The sequence below is a fragment of the Athene cunicularia genome, unplaced genomic scaffold (assembly GCF_003259725.1).
Source record: "Athene cunicularia isolate RWA unplaced genomic scaffold, athCun1 SCF_3, whole genome shotgun sequence".
Lineage (NCBI taxonomy): Eukaryota > Metazoa > Chordata > Aves > Strigiformes > Strigidae > Athene > Athene cunicularia.
The window spans coordinates 144,097-163,126 of record NW_020799377.1 but is presented as its reverse complement, the minus strand read 5'-3'; the positions used below and the strand labels follow the sequence as shown (position 1 = coordinate 163,126).

General features: G+C 40.2%; 1 protein-coding gene across 3 annotated transcripts; it reads left to right on the top strand.

Annotated features, from left to right (window-relative positions):
* Positions 1-13,878, top strand: RBM17 (RNA binding motif protein 17). Of its 3 annotated transcripts, none has more exons than XM_026867365.1 (12): positions 6-191; positions 1,362-1,502; positions 2,713-2,829; positions 3,742-3,908; positions 5,032-5,126; positions 6,097-6,153; positions 8,678-8,819; positions 10,765-10,916; positions 11,626-11,699; positions 12,026-12,124; positions 12,446-12,518; positions 12,662-13,878. In XM_026867365.1, the coding sequence occupies exons 2-12, from the start codon at positions 1,380-1,382 to the stop codon at positions 12,763-12,765; spliced, it is 1,203 nt and encodes a 400-aa protein (XP_026723166.1). In that variant the 5' UTR covers positions 6-191; positions 1,362-1,379; the 3' UTR covers positions 12,766-13,878. The 3 variants fall into 3 exon arrangements, with proteins under 3 accessions (XP_026723167.1, XP_026723166.1, XP_026723165.1); XM_026867364.1 differs by having other exon boundaries at positions 9-191; positions 5,029-5,126; XM_026867366.1 differs by lacking the exons at positions 12,446-12,518; positions 12,662-13,878 and adding an exon at positions 12,222-12,307 and having other exon boundaries at positions 1-191; positions 5,029-5,126; positions 12,026-12,190.
* Positions 13,879-19,030: the final 5,152 nt, after the last annotated feature.

The window sequence follows — 19,030 nt, the reverse complement described above, 5'->3', positions numbered from 1 at the left end:
AGCCCCTCTGCGTGGCTCCCGTGTGCCCCACTGGGCTGTGGTGCACCCCCTCCCCTCCAGGCTTTGAGGCAGAAAGTCCCTTTCCCGCGATGGCAGGACCCTCCCTATATCCATACGCGTAGCATAATACCCCCCAAGTGCATCATATCTGCCCCAGCGGCGGTCCTACTGTGTAAACTTCCCTGTGGCAGGTGGCAATTGTTGTAGTGCCCTGTCCTCATCATGTTCCCATATGCATTATAATCCCCTATATAGTTCACTCTTTGTGCCCATATGTTTAATAATCTCCAACGAGTGCAACCTCCATTTTCTTGCAGCAAACGCTGTTCTGAGCCCTAGTTGTTCATATTGCACTGCAGGATTAAATCGTTAGGGTTTTTCTAAACTTTTGCTGGACTTGCCACCTTTTTGTGTTGTAATATAGTTGCTGTCTGCTGCCTTTGAGACTTTGTCTGCAGGTTTAAATGCACATAAATTATAGCAACAGCTAATCTCTTAAATCAAGCAGGTTCCATCAAATATAAGTATCTGTCAAATCTTTGAGATCAGGATCTTTCTGATGAGTCTGTAAGCTTTCACTGTAGACCATTAATCAGTAATGTTTGATCTGGCAGTAAATTAAGAAGCTACAGATTTTGGGTGAAGATACGGTAATCTAGGCCTGTCAGAGATTAAATAACTAGTTTACAGATTGTTCCATAGGTGACAGACCTCTTATTACATTCAAATACTCTCTTCTGTTTGTATCAGATGCAATATCTAAGTGATATATTTAATGACATATTATTGATGTTGTTACCTATTTATTTTTTTATATATGTTTGTGTGGTGTGTGTATGTGCATATATAAGCTTTATGTATTTGAGAAGCCTTTAAATGTGTTAATAGTCGATAATATTCTGACAAGTATCTTTAGTATAAGAAAGATACATCTTTACAGTGACACAAAACAATAGCGACATTCAAGATGATTGGAATGTTAATGTGTTTGTGTGAATAGTTTTTAAGGTCAGCAGAGACAGTAATTCTTTGGCGTTTGATTCGGAAGTCTTGAGGCTTGTGTGATACATAATGTTGAGTTTCTTTGTGAACCTCAAAATACCGGTGTGAACTGCAGCATAGCTTCTTCAAAGCCTGAAAAAATTGATACCTAATGTTACAAATGTAGTTTTAGGAAGTTTCCAACACCTGTTAGCACTCAAATAGTATTATTACCAGAAAAATATTATAACTTTGAATATTCTCTGGCTTTGGAAAAAAGATACATACAAATATGATGTACAGGCATATGCAAACTAGCAGCAAATAAGCCCTGGACATAGACTGGTTATGTCATCTGGATTTTTTCTTTTGTCTTTTAGTTTTAAATTGTAGAGAAAATGTCACTTTACGATGACTTGGGAGTTGAGACCAGCGATTCTAAAACAGAAGGCTGGTCCAAAAATTTCAAACTACTACAGTCTCAACTGCAGGTGAAGAAAGCAGCTCTCACACAAGCAAAGGTATAGTTCTTTTGTATTTTTGCTTTCTGTTATTCAAACTTCTTTTGTGTTCAGAGTATTGAGGAAAGTTTGTGACCTTAAAATACCGATTTGGAGTAATTCTGCTGGGATTTATCTATGAGTGTGTAGTGAGGAGCCTAGCAAAGCTGAAGAGGGAAAATCATCACGCATTAGAAATTTTTTGCAGAAAGTGTTTCCAGTGTACATGGAAGGGAGAAAGGAGTGCAAGCTAATTCCTTGAGATTAAACAGTGACAGAGTCATTTTCTCTTTTTATTGCTACAGTATTTCACTTTTTCTTTTGATATGTTGATATTCTGGCTCAGACAGGATATGTGTGTTCTTCATGGTATGTAGGTTCTAGAGTAAGATAATTTAAAAATAAATTATAGCACTGATACTGAATACTTAAGCACAGCATTTGTTTCATTGGAGTTACTCCTGATTTATGCTGCTAAAATTGAGGGCAGCATTTAGTTGATAATTGGAACAACCTGCATGAATGAAATCTGAATGACTGCTATATATTCTTTGTGTATGTAGCTGGTATGCAGTGTATGCATAGACAATAGAATAGGATAGGATGAGAAAATTCGGAGTTCAGAATAGATTAATACATTTATCAGGTGATAAAATATGAAGAACAGTAGATCTTTGGAGTAAGTCTGAGTCCTTTCTTAAAATGATGCACTTGGTTTGAACTCATCTGAAGAGATTGTCTCAATCTTTAATGTGTGATTCTAGTCCTAGTCCAAATCTAGGACCATTCACCTACCACTCTGTGTTCTAGTGCACGCACAAGCAAAGTCTGATCTCATTTGCTTAAAAAGAGGAAGGTGTGCACTGGTTTTACTGAAGTGTTCTTTGAAATATTGCATCAGATCTGTATTTGTGTAGCCTCTTTAACCACAGTTGGCAAGCATCTGTCTGAGAACTGAGCAGCCTTTGCCACCACTAAAAGTGGCATAAACTTAGTTATCCAAGTCAAGGATAACTCAGCAATAGAAATGTTTAGAATTACTGCGTGTTGATAAACTGAAGAGAAATAGAATATTGAGCTTTGCACAGTGAAGAATTTGAAACGGTGTTTTTCATCCTTTTAAAAAAAAAATTAAGATGCTAGCTGCAAGTATATATAAAGCAAGGTGCTCTATAGAAAACTATTTTGCTACCGTTTTTCAAACACCTCTTGTGTTTTGGTGATTTTTCAGAGTCAGAGAACAAAACAAACAACAGTCCTTGCTCCAGTGATTGACTTGAAACGAGGTAGCTCTTCTGATGAGAGACAGATTGTGGACACACCACCTCATGTAGCAGCTGGGTTAAAGGTAAGACCAAGGCAGCTATAAAGTCCAGCTGTTAACAGATGTTTTGGAGTTCGAATTCCCTGACTGCAGTCTGCATTTTTATTTTTTTCATTGACTTTCCTCGTGGCCAAGGAAGTGATAATTTTCTGAAATTGATTTTCTCTGCTTGGAGATTTTTTAATTAACATTTCAACTGTATACAGACTTCCATGGGATACAACGTGGAATTACAAAGGTTAACGTGCAGTTAAAATAAGTGTTCTTAGTGTATTTTTCCTGGACATCTTCAGAGTACTTTGTAAGACAGTAATTTGGTCAGGTAAATAGTGCATGTAATTGTGATTGCACCAGTGTTGGAGCTGGACTTGTATAACAATCAAAAATAAAAAGAAAAGCCACCTAACCTTTTAAAATTGATTTCTCATCATAAGGAATCAAAAGAAACTTTCTCCCTGAAACTTCTTCAGAGGTGATGGTTCTGAAATAATTCTTTCAGATGAGAGAACAGCATGTGCACCTCTGTCAGTATTATATTAATAGCAGATGAGGTAAAAGACTGATGAGATTGTGTGGGAGAACCTCTTGCAGATGGTTGAAATGGCAAGATGCCATAATACTTCTAATAAGGAATTAATGGGCTTTGAAAAAATTCTTGTCCGTGCTGATTTGCAGCTGCAAATTTGGCAGAGGAGTGGGTGAGGGTGATTCTTTCTTCATGGAAAAATTCGAGATAGGGAGAGACTGGGTGAAATGTGAATTTTGAGTAAAGCAAAGATTTCTTCAGTACCGGTGGAATTAGGAATATTTTCTGCTGTCAGAGAACACAGAAGTTGAGTTTTGTGGTGTTTGGATTGAAAAGGAACTGTTGAACTCTTAGTCTGCAACTGGAAACTTTCATATCTCAGCTGAAAAAATTCTTTTTTCTTTCATAAGGATCCTGTACCTAGTGGTTTTTCTGCGGGAGATGTGCTGATTCCTTTGGCGGATGAGTATGATCCCATGTTCCCAAATGACTATGAAAAAGTGGTAAAACGTCAGAGAGAGGAACGACAGAGGCAGCGTGAGCTGGAGAGGCAAAAGGAGATCGAGGAAAGAGAAAAGTAAGGCTTTTGTTTAAACTCATCACATTGACAGTTAGATAAGGACTAGAAAAATCAGTTTGTTTAGTTTTATCCCTTTAAGCAATTCCAGGGAAATTCTTACAGGTTTTGTGAAGAATACTGTTTGCCTGTAGAAACAAGCACAATGTTTTAATTAAGTTTTGATACTCTAGCTAAAATCGCCTAATAGTGCAAAAATTACAGGGTTTATCATGTTCACAGCCTCTTTGGCTGAAAGATGTGTGTCAGGATTTTCTACAATTCAATAGCAGCAGTATTTGGGTACTTCTGCATTAGTATCAGGCTTTGACCTTGAAGGTGTTTTAGAGCATTTATAGTCAGTGTGACACAGCTGCAGAAGTACCTTTCAGTGATAAGCCATCCTTCCTGCCTTTAAATACTCCAAACTGATATATGAATGTGTTTCAGTTTTAAAGATGTAGCTAGCACAGCCTTTGAGAGGCACAGTTGCACTTTTCTTTTTTAATATTCTGCATTCTGTTTAGGTTAATTGTGTGTTTATTACTCCTTTGTCTCTGGACAAAAGACAATAGCACTTATTTTTAATTACCTTAATGACCTTTCCCTGGAATAAGAAATCTGTCTAATCATATTAAAGAAGTTGAATGCAGATTCCGTGTCCTATTAAAATAGGTAGTAAAAAAGTCTGCCAGCCAGGCAGTAAGATTATATTTGCTTATTTTATTTTAAATGAAATTAATAAGCCAGTTTCATCATGTTACGAATCATGTAAGGTCGGATATTCTGTTGCCTGGTTTAGACTATGGAAATTAATATTTCCAGTCATTTGGACTGTTCTGTCTTTTCTTGGTTACATCTTCATTGTTCTGGTGGAGGTGGAATGCCTGAGGCTCTGTCATACTGCAACTAGCATATGAGATCTCAGAAATCTGGGCTGTCATTTCCACAGCTTTGGCGTTGATTGCTATTTAGTCGTGCTTGTACTTGTTGTACGTGGACCAAGAGAGTAATCTTTTTATATAAAAATTAGAGAGAGGAAGTGAAAAATACATAATGCATTCTGATTTAAAATTGATTGCAAATTAAAGGAAAGAGATAACTGAGATGGTTTCTTATCCTAACATACCATGTCTCCTAGAAGACGTAAAGACAGACATGAAGCCAGTGGGTTTTCGAGAAGACCAGATCCAGATTCTGATGAAGATGAAGATTATGAAAGGGAGAGACGAAAAAGAAGTAAGGGAGATGTTTATGTTTTTGATGGGGAAAAAGGAAAAGAAGCTGGGGGGAGGAATTCGCAATTCTGTTTGATGGAATCTGTATTTCTCTGTTCTTAGATGAGAAGTATATTGTTATTTCTGACCCCTGAGAATAAATCTAGCATTTTAGTACACCGTAACTGTTGTAACGCAGAAAACTGTTCTTTCCATAGAGACAGGTGACAACTAAATTATTTGTGAAAGGACTTCTTTTTTTATGTGAGTTTGTGGATACCCGTTTTAAGTTTCTGCATGGTGTAGGTTCCAGGAAGGGACTGAGGCATGAGATAAAACCACACTATGAGAACTACTACTGATTTTTCATTATTAAAGCTTACTGGTCTTGCCTTTATTATTTGAATGCTCTTTAGAAATAGTTAGATGTGGATCTGGGTGATAAGAGATGTCTCTGCATGAGCAAAATTAATCTTTATTCTCTTTCAGCAACAAAGTAAATAATTCAGGTCTGTTGTTACTTTAAAAAAGAAAATTTCTGACAGGACATTTAAAATATTCGATGTGCCTTGGAAGCTTGGGACTACATTATAATATTGCTCATTAAAATATGGAAGAGGCTTGTACTTTTGAAACTAATTAATCTTGAGAAGAGTAGCTTTTTAATTTGGTTTGATTGAGCAGTTTTAGAACTGAAGATTTGTTTCACTGCAGTCTTTAATGCTGAAATCCCATGAAACGTGTTTATGATACACACCATATGTAGTACATCACCGCCATTTGATAGTGTCTCCCTTGGTGTGCCTTTCATTCATTTATAGTTTACCACTATTGAGACTTCTCAGGCTGCTCTCTTGCTACTTTTCTGTTGGTAGAGCTGTGTCTTAAGAATTGGCTGGTAGGGAGCCAGCAGCTGCGTTAAGATTCAGTGAAGCTATTCCAAGCGGCAGAACCTAATCGTACAAATGTGGTGTCTTCCATTTTGCTCACAGGTATGGGAGGAGCTGCCATTGCACCACCCACTTCTCTTGTTGAGAAGGACAAGGAGCGTAAGTACACCAAAATCCTGTTCTCTAAAACCTATCAGTGGTGTTTATTTCTCACTCAACTTTCTATTCAGTTGTCCTGCCGCTCTTCCCATACAATTCTTTGTGGCAGAAGAACTTAGACTAGTCTTTTGTTGATGGGAGGAAGCTATGGGGAACCTGTGATACTACTGAGCTTCACATCTTGGTTCTGAGGATTCTTTCTGTATTGCTAGAGAGGTAAACCACCACGTGGGATGCTCTGTTATAACCATGTTCAGTTACTCATTTCTGATGTGAAAGAAGAAACGCTGCAGACAGGTTTTCTGGGTAGATTATAAACCTCCCCAGCATGGAGAGGGGAATTTTTCCATTACCTTTTGCCTTAGGAGGTTCTTTATGAGTATCTTCTCTGAGGGAGTTATGCCCTACAGACAGCATTCTGTGGTTTTGAGGGATACGGTATTTGCTGAAGAGGGTTGTGTGCACTAGGGTTTCCCCTCAGTGAAGGTAGCTTGAAGATTGTAGTTGTCCACTAGATGGCATAATCTTACTGTAAGAGCAAAACTCTTCCCTTTTTTTTTTTTTCATGTCTAATTGTCTTAAATTTTTTAATTAAAATAAGAAACAGTATGTTGTGTATGTTAAAAAAATAATAAGAAAAAATAATCTTATGCAGACAAACTTTCCTTTGGGAGTCCTGATTTTATTTATGAGACGATTGAAATAAAAATAAAGCTTGGCGGAGTAAGCGAAATATATAATAGTGAAAGCATTTGAAGTGTGTAAACATTAAAAACAGAAAGAGATTGTTTTGAGTAAATAATTAAGAGCAATTGAGCGGTGTCAAGGAAAAGTAAATACAGGCTGGAAATCGTAGAAATATCCTGAGGGGGAGAGCTGTCAAAATGTGACGTGATCTCACAAGGAAACCTTTGTACAGCTTGTGACTTGATGCTCAAAGCTAGGCTGGAAAAACCTGAGAAAATATTGCTGTAGCAGAAGTCCCATAGTCCAGTCCATCAGCTGCTTAAATTGGAAAATTTTTCCTCATATGACGTCCCCAAACTTCATGTCTGACATTTTATTTGGTACGGTACAAGCACTAATTCACAAGAAAATAATCTAAAATGAAGTCAGCCTAAAAGTCCATAAGTACATTCAAAAATGTGGTTTTCGTATTGTCTTTAGTGTTCCATAGGCTATTTTTTACATTTGCTATTTGACTTGTTTAATAATCTAATTGATATGATTGAGATATCTATATAGAGAGATATATATCTCCATCCTCCAGAAAAAGTTGCAGTGAGATGTCTTATGATTGTATAAATACTTTGCTTCAAGTTCTTTTTAATAGACTGATTTCTCTTTTGTGTAAGTGTACAGTGTACTTTTCTTTACAGTCCTCCGGCCCCAGGCTGTGTGTGTTGATCCATTTTTATCATAATTCTGTTCCTCATGAATGAGGCTTTTAAGTTTCCTTGCCCTCTGTCTGGATAAACTCACTGTCGTGCAGGTGGCCTCTTAGTGGTTTTTTTTCTCCATTTAATAAGAGGTTAATAAATGCATTATAGACCTATGGGTACAAACTCATTGTATATCCTATGAGGAAAATCCAGAATAACTCGATGCAAGTCTTGTTTCTGAGAGGGAGAGAGATGAGGAGGTGTTAAAGCAGCGTGTGTTTGGTGGATGAAAAGCTGGACGTGACCCGGCAGTATGTGCTCACAGCCCAACAAATCAGCCATGTGCTGGGCTGCACCCAGAGCAGGGTGGGCACAGGGCCAGGGGGGGATTCTCCCCCTCTGCTCCCCTCTGGGAGACCCCCCTGCAGGGCTGGGTCCAGCTCTGGGGCACCAACAGCAGAAGGACATGGACCTGCTCCAGCGGGGCCAGAGGAGCCACGGAGATGCTGGGGGGGCTGGAGCCCCCCTGTGAGGACAGGCTGGGAGAGTTGGGGGGTTCAACTGGAGAAGAGAAGGCTCCGGGGAGACCTTAGAGCACCTTCCACTACTTAAAGGGGGTTTATAAGAATGATGGGGAGGGACTTTTTAGTAGGGCTTGTTGCAATAGGATGAGGAGTAATTGTTTTAAACTAAAGGAAGGTGGATTTAGATTGGACATAACGAGGAAATTTTTTATGATGAGGGTGGTGAAACACTGGCACAGGTTGCCCAAAGAGGTGGTACATGCCCCATCCTTGGAAACATTCAAGGACGTCCTTGATGGGTCTCTGAGCACCCTGATCTAGTTGAAGATGTCCCTGCTCATTGCAGGGGGATTTGGACTAGATGATCTTTAGGGACCCTTCCAACCCAAGCTATTCTATTATTCATGCACAAAGGAAACGTTCTTCTGATTTGGATTTATGTGGAAGACTCCTTTTTTGTAATTTGTTACTATTAAAGCAGAACAAAGTACAACTTGCAGATGAAGAGCTGTCTGTAAATGAGTTAGACTGAAGGCACAGTACTCTAGTGTTCATAAGTTCAAGTAGGTAGTTCATGCAGAGTATTTCAGTGAAAAAGCAAGTGTCTCTTTTCTTCAGCTGTAGCATCGTTTCCGTTTGAAGAGGAGTCAAGACCACGGGCACCATCTTCCAAAGCAGCTATTCCTCCTCCAGTGTATGATGAGCCAGAAAGACCTCGTTCCCCCACGGGACCTAGCAACTCTTTCCTTGCTAACATGGGGTAAATGATTGACTTACATTTTGTGGAAAAAGATGTTAGAAGGTGGTGGAAACCAAAAGCTAAAATAGTTTGTCAGTAGAGGAGAACACAACCCATTGCATGTATGTGGTTAGTCTGAGTGCATATAGTCCTAACTGGCAGGATACAGAAAAAGCAGTGGATTTACGTGACGGAGGGAAATGCATTTGAGGTGGTTGCATTCAAGGCTGTACTTTAAGCGAGTTCTGAAGCCACATTCCAGTATTAAAGTGTTTATGCTGGTACAAGCCAAGCTAATGTTTACAGGAAAACACAGATGGCATGTTAGTTCCTCTAGGTTTCTTTTCCAGCTTTGTCTTAAATTTGCTACGTACCAGTGGGCAAGTCATTTCAGCTCTGCTTTGTTTGTTTGTTTAGAAATTCAAAGCATATTTGTATGAATGTTGCAGCTGTGGCTGCAGATCTGTCCATGTACGTTTCTGCCTTGGATTAGCCTTGTCTGTAACGCTAGTGTCACTACTGTGGCAACAAAGTGAAGGTGAATTTATAGTTAAAAACAGCTGAAAGACTTCATTTGAAAAGTGTAGTGGTTGGCTGTGCCCTTCTTATCAGTCGTATTGGGTGTTTTGGAAATGCAGCCTCAGCATAATCAAAACTGTATCCGGGAGGAACACAGACATAAAAATGTAGTTTATCACATTATTACACTGCATTTCCATCTTGGAGACAATTTTTCATGCAGTTTCTTTTATAGAAACATGCTGCTTTGCTTTTTTTTTTTTATTACATTGTCTAGAAAAAGGATAACCAAACTCAGTGCTGTTGGACCAGTTTGTGTTACCACCTCTAGTTAGCAATTTCCTGGGACCTTCACTTCACTGAAGGAAGTGCTGAAAATAAGACCTAACCTGCCTTACTTTGACCACACAATTGGCTACTGTTTATTCTGTGACTCTGTTTCAACCTTTCAGCATTACATAGCCAGACTTTTTGGCCATTTTTAATGTATGTTTCATAGTGTTGGGTTAGAAAATAATCTTCTAGTCACTGATCCTGCATTTTCTGTTTAATCTTATATGCATATTGGTAAAATGGAGACGACTGAGCATAGAATATTTACTGTAGTATGAACTATTATACCATGGCATGTCTGTTGTGTTTTGGCCTATCTAGCTATGGTCTCCAAAGAAATGTCAGCATGTATAGGTATATTTTGATTCTATCTATTCATTTAAAGGGAATTTAAAAACCTGTCAGTGGAGGTGCTTTTTGTAAGGTACTTACAAAAAAGCTACCTTTAAATAGATACAGGACTTTATTGTCTCAAGTCATTCTTGAAAATTCAGAAAGATGAGACAAGTTTAAATGAATACTGAGGATAACCAGATTTGTTGTAGGAAGGGGTAGCAAAACCTGGTATATGCTCTGGAGTTTACACCAACTTTGTGCTAGTAGATAGTGAAATGTGATCTGTGGGAAGCAAGTCATTCCACATCTGCCTTTTCTATTAAGCTTTTGATACCAGCCACTGACAAAGACAAGAAACTGGACTAAATAGACCTTGGTCCAATCTCTTTTGTGATTTACTGTCAGGACCCTGATCTAATGAAAGATGTCCCTGCCCATAGCAGAGGGGTTGGACTAACTGGCCTTTAAAGGTCATATCCAACCAAAACCATTCTATAGAGCATATGATGCTGACTTGCACTGCTAATAGAAGTTGGGTTGTTTTGGACAAATATCAACAATTTTATTTAGCCAAGTTCTCCGACAGCTTTTCTATCTGTAATTCAGGGGTAACACTTCATCTTCATGAAATTACTAGTGTAAAGTCATGTAGAAGCACTTATGTTTTCAGTCTCTGTGTAATGAGATTTTAGGAGGGTAGAGCGGGTGCTTCGGGGAAATGCAGTGTTAATGTTTTCTGTAAGACACCTTTACTAACTGATGCTTTTTCTCTTTGCAGAGGGACAGTAGCTCATAAAATCATGCAGAAATATGGTTTCAGAGAGGGCCAAGGGTTGGGAAAGCATGAACAGGGGCTGAGCACAGCACTGTCAGTAGAGAAAACGAGCAAGAGAGGTGGCAAGATCATTGTTGGCGATTCTGCAGAGAAAGGTAATTTCATCCTACACCAATAAATTTGTGAAAATGGTCAGGGAAAATGAATAGTTTAGGTTCAATGGAAGCTTCTGAAGTTTTTGTTTGCCATCCTGTCCTTGAGGAAAATACTAGTTAGAATTGGAAGAATGACTTACGTTCCTTCTTGTGGAAATTTACTTGTTTTTTAAAGTGGTTCTCTATTAATTATTTTAGCTCATCCTCCCCTTCCCCCATCAGTTGTTCTCCTTTAATGTTTGGAAGCCTCTTTTCTGCAAGGGGTGATCCTGTTCTGCTCCTGATGGCTTTCTCCCTATCACATGCTTAGATACTGCTCTCATTTCCCCACTGTTGTCTGATCTAGAGACAACACCTAGGCTCACTAGAACAGCACCTCTGCCTCAGTACAAGTACTGGAAGTCAGGAGATCAGATTTTTAGTTCTTGGGGGATCTGATACAATTCTGAACTTAGGAATTATTTCCCTCATAGTACCTTGTCAGAGTTCTAGCTTCATTCACGTTCTTTAGAAGTGATTTTTCTCCTAATTGTCCTTCCAAGTAGCTATGAGTTCTGAATGACTGTTCCTCACCAGTAAGAAACTATATTTTGTTGCTTTTATTCCATTGTTTGAAAGCAGTAAGATTCTGAGAAAAGCCCCCATATAAGGTTTAAATGAGCTTTAATCTTAAATTATTCCGTGATTAACTGTTCTATCGTCATAGCAGAAACGGGCAAGAAAGCGGATTCAAACCCATTGACTGAGATACTGAAATGCCCAACTAAAGTGGTCTTACTAAGGGTAAGTCAGGAGTAAGAGAACATGTCTTGGTGTTTGCAGTATATGGGACTGGTTGAAATGTTTAAACCTGTGTTTGTGTCACAGTGACTGGTACAGTTCAGGCTGTTCTGGCCTGCACCTACATGGTGCTTTGTGTTGTGGAGATAATGCGTGTCTTCCTGAGATACAAGTTGTGACTGTAGATCAACACCACTTTAGTTTATACAGTTACATTGTCTTAGTGCTGGGGAACTGTCTCCTCCTGTGTGTGCATCCATGATTTGTGTACAGATTATCATGTGTACAGAGTACACTCGGTGAGCTGGGTTTATTCTTTTAACTTTCAGAACATGGTAGGTGCTGGGGAGGTGGATGAAGATCTAGAAGTGGAAACTAAGGAGGAATGCGAGAAATATGGCAAGGTTGGGAAATGTGTCATCTTTGAGGTAAGAGCTAATCTGTCTCTCTCTTTTTGGCTGCTCTGGAAGCAAACTGGGCACTTGTTCCTCATGTCTTACTGCCCAAGAGAAGGGGTGTAGATTAGAAGATCTCTCAGGGTCCTTTGCTGTGTTGTGATTCTGGATTTTTCCAATCTGTAAGATACAAACTTTTAATGTCACAAACTGAGCCAAAATCTCTGAGTATTCTGCTTTTGGAACCTTTTTACTGTGTTCTCCTCACTGCTTTTATGAAGAACAGCAATTTAAAATAGTATTTTTGCGTCTGTTCTAATTAATTCTGGGTTTGTGGGGGTTGTTTTGTTTCAGATTCCTGGTGCCCCTGATGATGAAGCTGTAAGAATATTTTTAGAGTTTGAACGGGTTGAATCTGCCATCAAAGGTGGGATACTATATTGTGTCTTATGAACCTCAATTAACTTCTGTAGAGAGATTAAACAGTCTCACTGATCAGACTGTTCAGCTAAAGAAATGTTTATTTTATTGAATTGCTGCTCGCTGACCTTTTCTTGGCTTTAATTCCAGCTGTTGTGGATCTAAATGGAAGATACTTTGGAGGTAGAGTCGTGAAGGCTTGTTTCTACAACCTGGACAAGTTCAGAGTACTGGATCTGGCAGAGCAAGTCTGATTTTAAAAATCTAGCCCGAGGTGTCACTGTTTTGGCAATCATGTTTTCAGTGGTAGGCTGGGAATAAAGAAGAGAAAAGTAGCTTTCCTAGCAAACTGGAAACAGGCCTCATTGAATGGATTTTTCGCATTCGTTGTGACTTACATTTTTTGTAATATAAAGCCCTTTGAAAGTAAGATTCACGTCTGTGTGTTTTTGAATTGCACAATTCTGCTTATTGCTCTGGGGATCCTTTTTTTTTTTTGAGCTGTCAGAGGACTTCGTTCTTTTGAAAAGCCACTGCTGAGGAGATGCTTTGTCTGTATTCCTGCTTTCCTTGTTCTGGTGCTTCATCATGGAGTCCCTGTGCTGCATCCACACTAAGTGGGAAGCTTTGGAAAAGGACTATATGCTGTCATACTTCTGTCATACTACCCTGATGGTATCTCTCAGAGTTACAGCCTTGCTCTCCTAAGCCTCTGCACACCAGAGTGATTTGGGGTCGTTGGACAGTTGGCAGCTCGTTTGTTCTCTCCTGACTCCAGGATAATACTTTCTTATGCCAGAATGGAGACAAAAGGAACAAGGAATGAATCTGTCTTTCTTCCCAAACCCAAAGAAAATACACATTTAACCCAGGGAAATGGAAGGAAGAGGGAATTTACAATGCTTAGCCATTTGAATCAGGATGAGGGGATTGTTAGCAGGAGCTCTGTGCTTGTCAAGTCTTCGCTGGAAATGTCCAGGGTTAACCAATTGCAGGTTGCTGTTGAAATGCTGTAGGTGGAACAGAGGGGAAACTCATTCTTGTATCTGGACAGCTGTCAGGTTCTCACTTCATCTAACGTCACACATAAGTAACTAACTTTTTTGTTTAAATGGTTCAAACCTGGCATTTCCTCTCTCTCTCTCTTTCTATATTTGAGGTCAAATAATATCAGGGTTAGGCTTTATTATTTTTTGAGGAGGAGTTCCAGTGGAAGTTTTCAAAGTAGGTGATGGAAGAAAATTCTCATATGAAAATTTGAAGAGTTGACAAACTAAACTACTAAACACTACAACTCTCTTAATCTGATGTAAAATAATACATAGCACTCTGCTCCTGATTTCATGTTTGCTTTTTCTTCGGGAACAGTATGTGACAAAGAGTTGGCAAGAGGTGGCTATGCAATGATGGCAGTTGTCTCAGTGCTCTGTTGCATCAGGAGTTGTGCAGATATTAATAGGAGTGCGCTCTGAGGGCATTTTAGCTGTTTGAAAGCTGATGCTGGATGTCTTTTTCCTGTTATACACATGTATTGGGGGGAGGGGGTATAGACCTGTAGTTGATCAATGCTGTGAATATCTCCAGTTATTGCCCTTTTATTAAGTTTTGGCTGCAGATCTATATGACAAACCCTTGGTCTTGTGTTTTGCTTTTGTCTGCTTGTGTTCCACCAACCTCTGTACAAACATTTGCTTGTAAAACAGAAAACAATTTTTAAAAAAAAACCCTTGTATTTTACCTACTGTGTGTTGGCTTCCTTACTGTCCTCTTCCGTTGCACAAGGCCTTCCCACAGAGGCACCACGTGTGCTGCTCTTGGCAATCCACCATTAGAAAACCTGTCTGCAGCAGAGGTGAAGAACCAGCCTGACTAATACTAAAACCACAGGACTTGGGGCAATAACAGACTCTAGATTCTGTTATTGGCTCTGCTGTTAGTTTTCTGTTTGACCTTGAGCAACACTTTAAGGCCTTTGCTGCTATGTAGTAAAACAGAAACTAGCCTAACATGAATTAGCATAGAATTGCTTATAAGAGTCAAATAATTTGGGATGCTGTAGAAGGTTAAGTACTGCTAACTGATTTGGTATGATGTGAACTTAGCTGGAAATAATTTGCCTTCAAGAAACATCTTTTATGGTTCTCATTTCATCAAATACTGCTGTTCTGAGGGAGTAGCTGTAAGCATTTCCTGAGTTATACAGGCTGGTTTCTATGTCTTCTAACCAGCTGTTCTGCTGTTTCTCTGCCAGCTTCTGCTCTTCCAGCTTGAGTTGGGAGGGAGGTCTTCCATTTGCTGAGAATTGCCTTACTGGCAAGTTTTGAACCATTTGGTTCTAAAAATTCTTACTGTGGTTGAAGACATGGGTAAAGTTTACTCCTTGAAATGTAGGGGAGAGGACTTGTTAATGTAGTGTTTTGTGTAAGAGATTCATGCTATAAATAAAGTATTTTTCTGTAATGTGGGGTTATTAAAACAGTTTCTCAAGTGTTAGCAGACCTACACTGCCTTAGTGTCATCTCTCGGTGGGTGCTGTACAAATCCGTGACACTGGAGCCTGGTTTGTAAGCAATTTTAGGTGCTGCCATGGTAAATGCAAACACACACAGGTGTAGAAACCTGGAAAGGATCAGACATACTGGCCGAGATCCTTAGTCAGACCTTACTTGTCACAGACAATGTAGTTAGCAGGAAGCATTTTTTCACAAATGCACATTCTTCCACTTAGCCAGTGTTGCTGTGTTGGCTCAGACTTTCTCAGGTATGGCTGTATCTTGCATGCCTTTCAAAATTTGCTTCTGAATTTACTTCTCTACTTCCTGCCTCCTCTGAAATCTTGTTACTGACTTATTTCTATTTCTAGTAGTTTCCCAAATTACTCTTCATTTAACACCTCCAGCTCTTCCTGCTTACACATCCATTTTTTTTTTTCCCTCCGTGATTCATCAGCGCCCTCTCAAAAAGGCTCAGCAGCACTTAATTTGGAGTTCTTTGTTGCAGCTCCCAAGTTTTACTTGTTTGTTTGTCTTTGCATACTTGAAATTGTGCACCCGCCTTTTTCTGTAAGGTATGTACTCTGGAACAATAGTGGTCTGGAACAATATTTTTTGTTTCTCTTTTTGTGTGCTGCCTTAAAAGGTTATAGCTTTACAGAAAATGAAGAGGATAGTGGCCTATTAAGATACATTTGCCTTATTGGCAGTACATTATTGGTTGTACTGCTTCAGATGGTGTTTTTCAGGCCTGATTTCTGAAAGTTAAGCTTTAATTCCATGTTTTAAATACCCATGTAAATACCCTGATTCTCTAATGTGTTGAATAACTGAATCTCCTCTCAGGCTAAGTATGAACTGTTCCTTACTTCTGGGAATCTAGATGAGATGCCTACTTAAGAGAGATTTGGCAGTGTCCCGAAGCTAACATAAAACTGAGAGGGACGTGTAGGACGTGTCAGCCCTGAGCTGAATAAGGTTTCCCTAGGCCATTATCAACCCCGAAGTCTTAAAGAACAAGAATTTGCATAGTGGCATAACCATTTGCTGCCCTGTTCTCTTCCAAATTGTAACACTGGCTGCTATTTTAACAGTAGGGCAGTATCAATTTGATGCTTTTGTAGTTGTAACCCCAATGTTTCATTCCTGAGTGGCAGCAGCTATTTTAGAGCCCATCATTATTATGTACATGGATTATGACTGTATTTTATGTGCACTCTTCTGTGCTTAATCTGTTGAATTTCAGCTGTCAATTTATCATTTGCCTACTCAGTGTCAGATAAAGAAATCTGATGAGATGCAGGGGACATTTTTAACATTGCTGTTGTCAGATGTAAGTTTGCTTTGCCAGTATTATATGAAAGGTGAGAGCTTGTTGCCCCAAAGAACTTGCTGTCTGAATAACCATAGGAGGAGGGAGGCAGGTACAAAAAGTGTCTTGCCCGAGGTCATGCAGAAGGTTGATGGGAGAGTTGGGATTACACCCTATTGCCCTATACTTGCAACTATGCAACCACAACGCACATTCCTTGTGGAGTTGCTTTTTATTTTAGCAGAAAATGTTAAGTGCTCTTGGCCTTGGACTTTGGATTCTGAAGAGAATTCAGCTGAGGAGAAGGATGTGTAATTTATGGGCTGCAGTCTGTGTAAGCGCTTGCCTTTTGAGGTTTCTTATCTAAAAATCAAGCTCCTGTGGTAGGTTTGTCTTGAGTGTGTGGGGGTACTTTACCCTTCTGTGCATGAGAAAAATGTGCATTTAACCCCACATAGTTTTTGTAAAGGTAGAAGGAAAAATGTGGAAGGCTTCAAAGAGGTTCTTAAACCTCAAATCTTTCTTGCTCTGCAAGAAAAAGTAGCGAGGGAGTACTCTCTGTCCTTACAGCACTTAGCGCAAGAGGCCCTGAGCAAGACTCAGATTCATCCCGTGTTAAATGAAATTAAATTAAATCCCCTGTTCATACCGGGGGTTCCCCAGGTGCAGAACTTTGCACTGCTCGTTGAGCCTCGTGATGATCCTGCCAGCCTATTTCTCCAGCCTGTCAAGGTCCCTCTGGGTGGCAGCACGACCCTCTGGAGTACCAGCCACTCCTCCCAGGCTGGTGTCACCTGCAGACTTGCTGAGGGTGTGCTCTGCCCCTCATCCAGATCATTAACGAAGATGTTTAACGGGACTGGACCCAGTACAGACCCCTGGAGCACACCGCTAGTTGCTGGCCTCCAAGTAGACTTCGTGCCACTGATCACCACCCTCTGGGACCAGCCATTCAGCCTGTTTTCAGTCTATCACGGTGTCAGCCCATACTACAACAGCTGCTTTATGAGGAGGATCTCATGGGAGACAACATTTGAAAGCCTCACTGAAGTCCAGGCGGACAATAACCGCTGCTCTCCCACTGTCTACCAGGCCAGTCATTTCATCGTAGAAGGTTATCAGGTTGGTCAAGCATGACTTCCCCTTGGTGAATCCATGCTGACAGCAACTGATGATTTTATTGTCCTTCATGAAGTTTCCAGTATTAGCTGCTCCAGAATCTTGGAAATAAATGAAAATTCTCTACAAACTAGAAAAGAGCAAGAGCATCCATACAGCTGAGGGCCACTTACAGATGCACCTAGCATTGATAATGTGTTCCTGAGCAGGTACAAGACTAATTCCTTTTCCCAATAACCCAAGAGCTGCTTGTGATCATGGAGAACTTCCTGTGTTGCTTACCAGCACTTTCTGTATTAGTAACTGCAGTGACTCCTTTGGAGAATTCATGCCTTTAGGTGATGAGGCACTTGTCCATAAAAGAGGAACAGGGATTGATTGCATTAGCAGTCCGTTAATTTGCTGTCAGCTGAGCGATGAGAGTTTACAGCCTGTCTGCAATGGGAGAGTTTATTTGTTACTTTGGAAACTCCTGTTTTTTTTCAGGAGCTGTTTGGATTTCTAAACCTTATGTTTGCATTTCCACATGGAAGGGGGACCCTTCCAGAGAGGCAGGCGTCGTGGTGAGTTGTCGCACCACTCACTGGCCAGACTCCAGCTTGGTGACAGTCGGCGCCTGAGTTTGAGCTTCACCCCTGTGCCAGAGGAAAGAATTGAGCTTCTGTGAAATTCTGGATCTGTCATCCAGGAGATTTGACTTTCTGCTGTGCTGAGCTGTGGAAGAGGTGAGGTTTTCACAGATGGGTTTGAGAGTAGTGCCTGGGCATGGTGTGTCCTATAGGCAAGACTTCTAATAAAGTCCTTCTCTCTTTCCCTGTGATGCTGAAGATTTTATTCTAGCTGCATAACAGCTAAAGAGCAATCCCAGAGGCTTTATCATCCAATCAGTTATTTTTATCATGTCTTCAGGGCCTGTGCTCTCCTTTGAAACCCCCCATTGACTTTCAGACGTGAAGGCTCTGAGGTCAACCTGTCAACAGAGAGGCACTGATGGGCAGATGTATGATGGAGGCTACAAGACAGCAGAAACACCGACTGGTCCTGGTATGTGCTCTGTGAATAGAGGCTGCTTCTGTCCAAGACTCCAGTACTGGTTTCTCCTGAATCCTGTACACCAGATCCAGATCTTTTGGGGAAATCCTACCTTAAAGCATCAATATTCTGTGTTGATTCATACTGCAGGACCAATCACGGGCAAGCCTGGTGCTGTGTGACCATAAAAGAACAAAGCAATTCCTGTAGAACGTTGCTCACACACCACCACTGACTTTTGGTTATGGCCGTAGGAGGGATTTCTGTGAAGTCTGGCTGGAGGTGTCAGGCAGATCCTGGCAGGACACATGAGACTTGACTGTTTAATATGTGAACCTCACCTCTGCCCTCCTTTGGCCCAAAACTGCATTTCGGGCAGGTGGTTTTTACCTGTGTTGTAGTTTAGTGGATAAATATACCTGCTTTTCCCTTTTTCTGAATGTTGGCTTGATGCAGTGTTCTGGAGAAACAACTGTTTGAACTAAGGAGGTAGGAGTGCTGGTGCTTAGAGTAATGCATGAGAGATGTTTGTGGGTATTTTGAGGTGTTGGTTGGTTGAGTAAC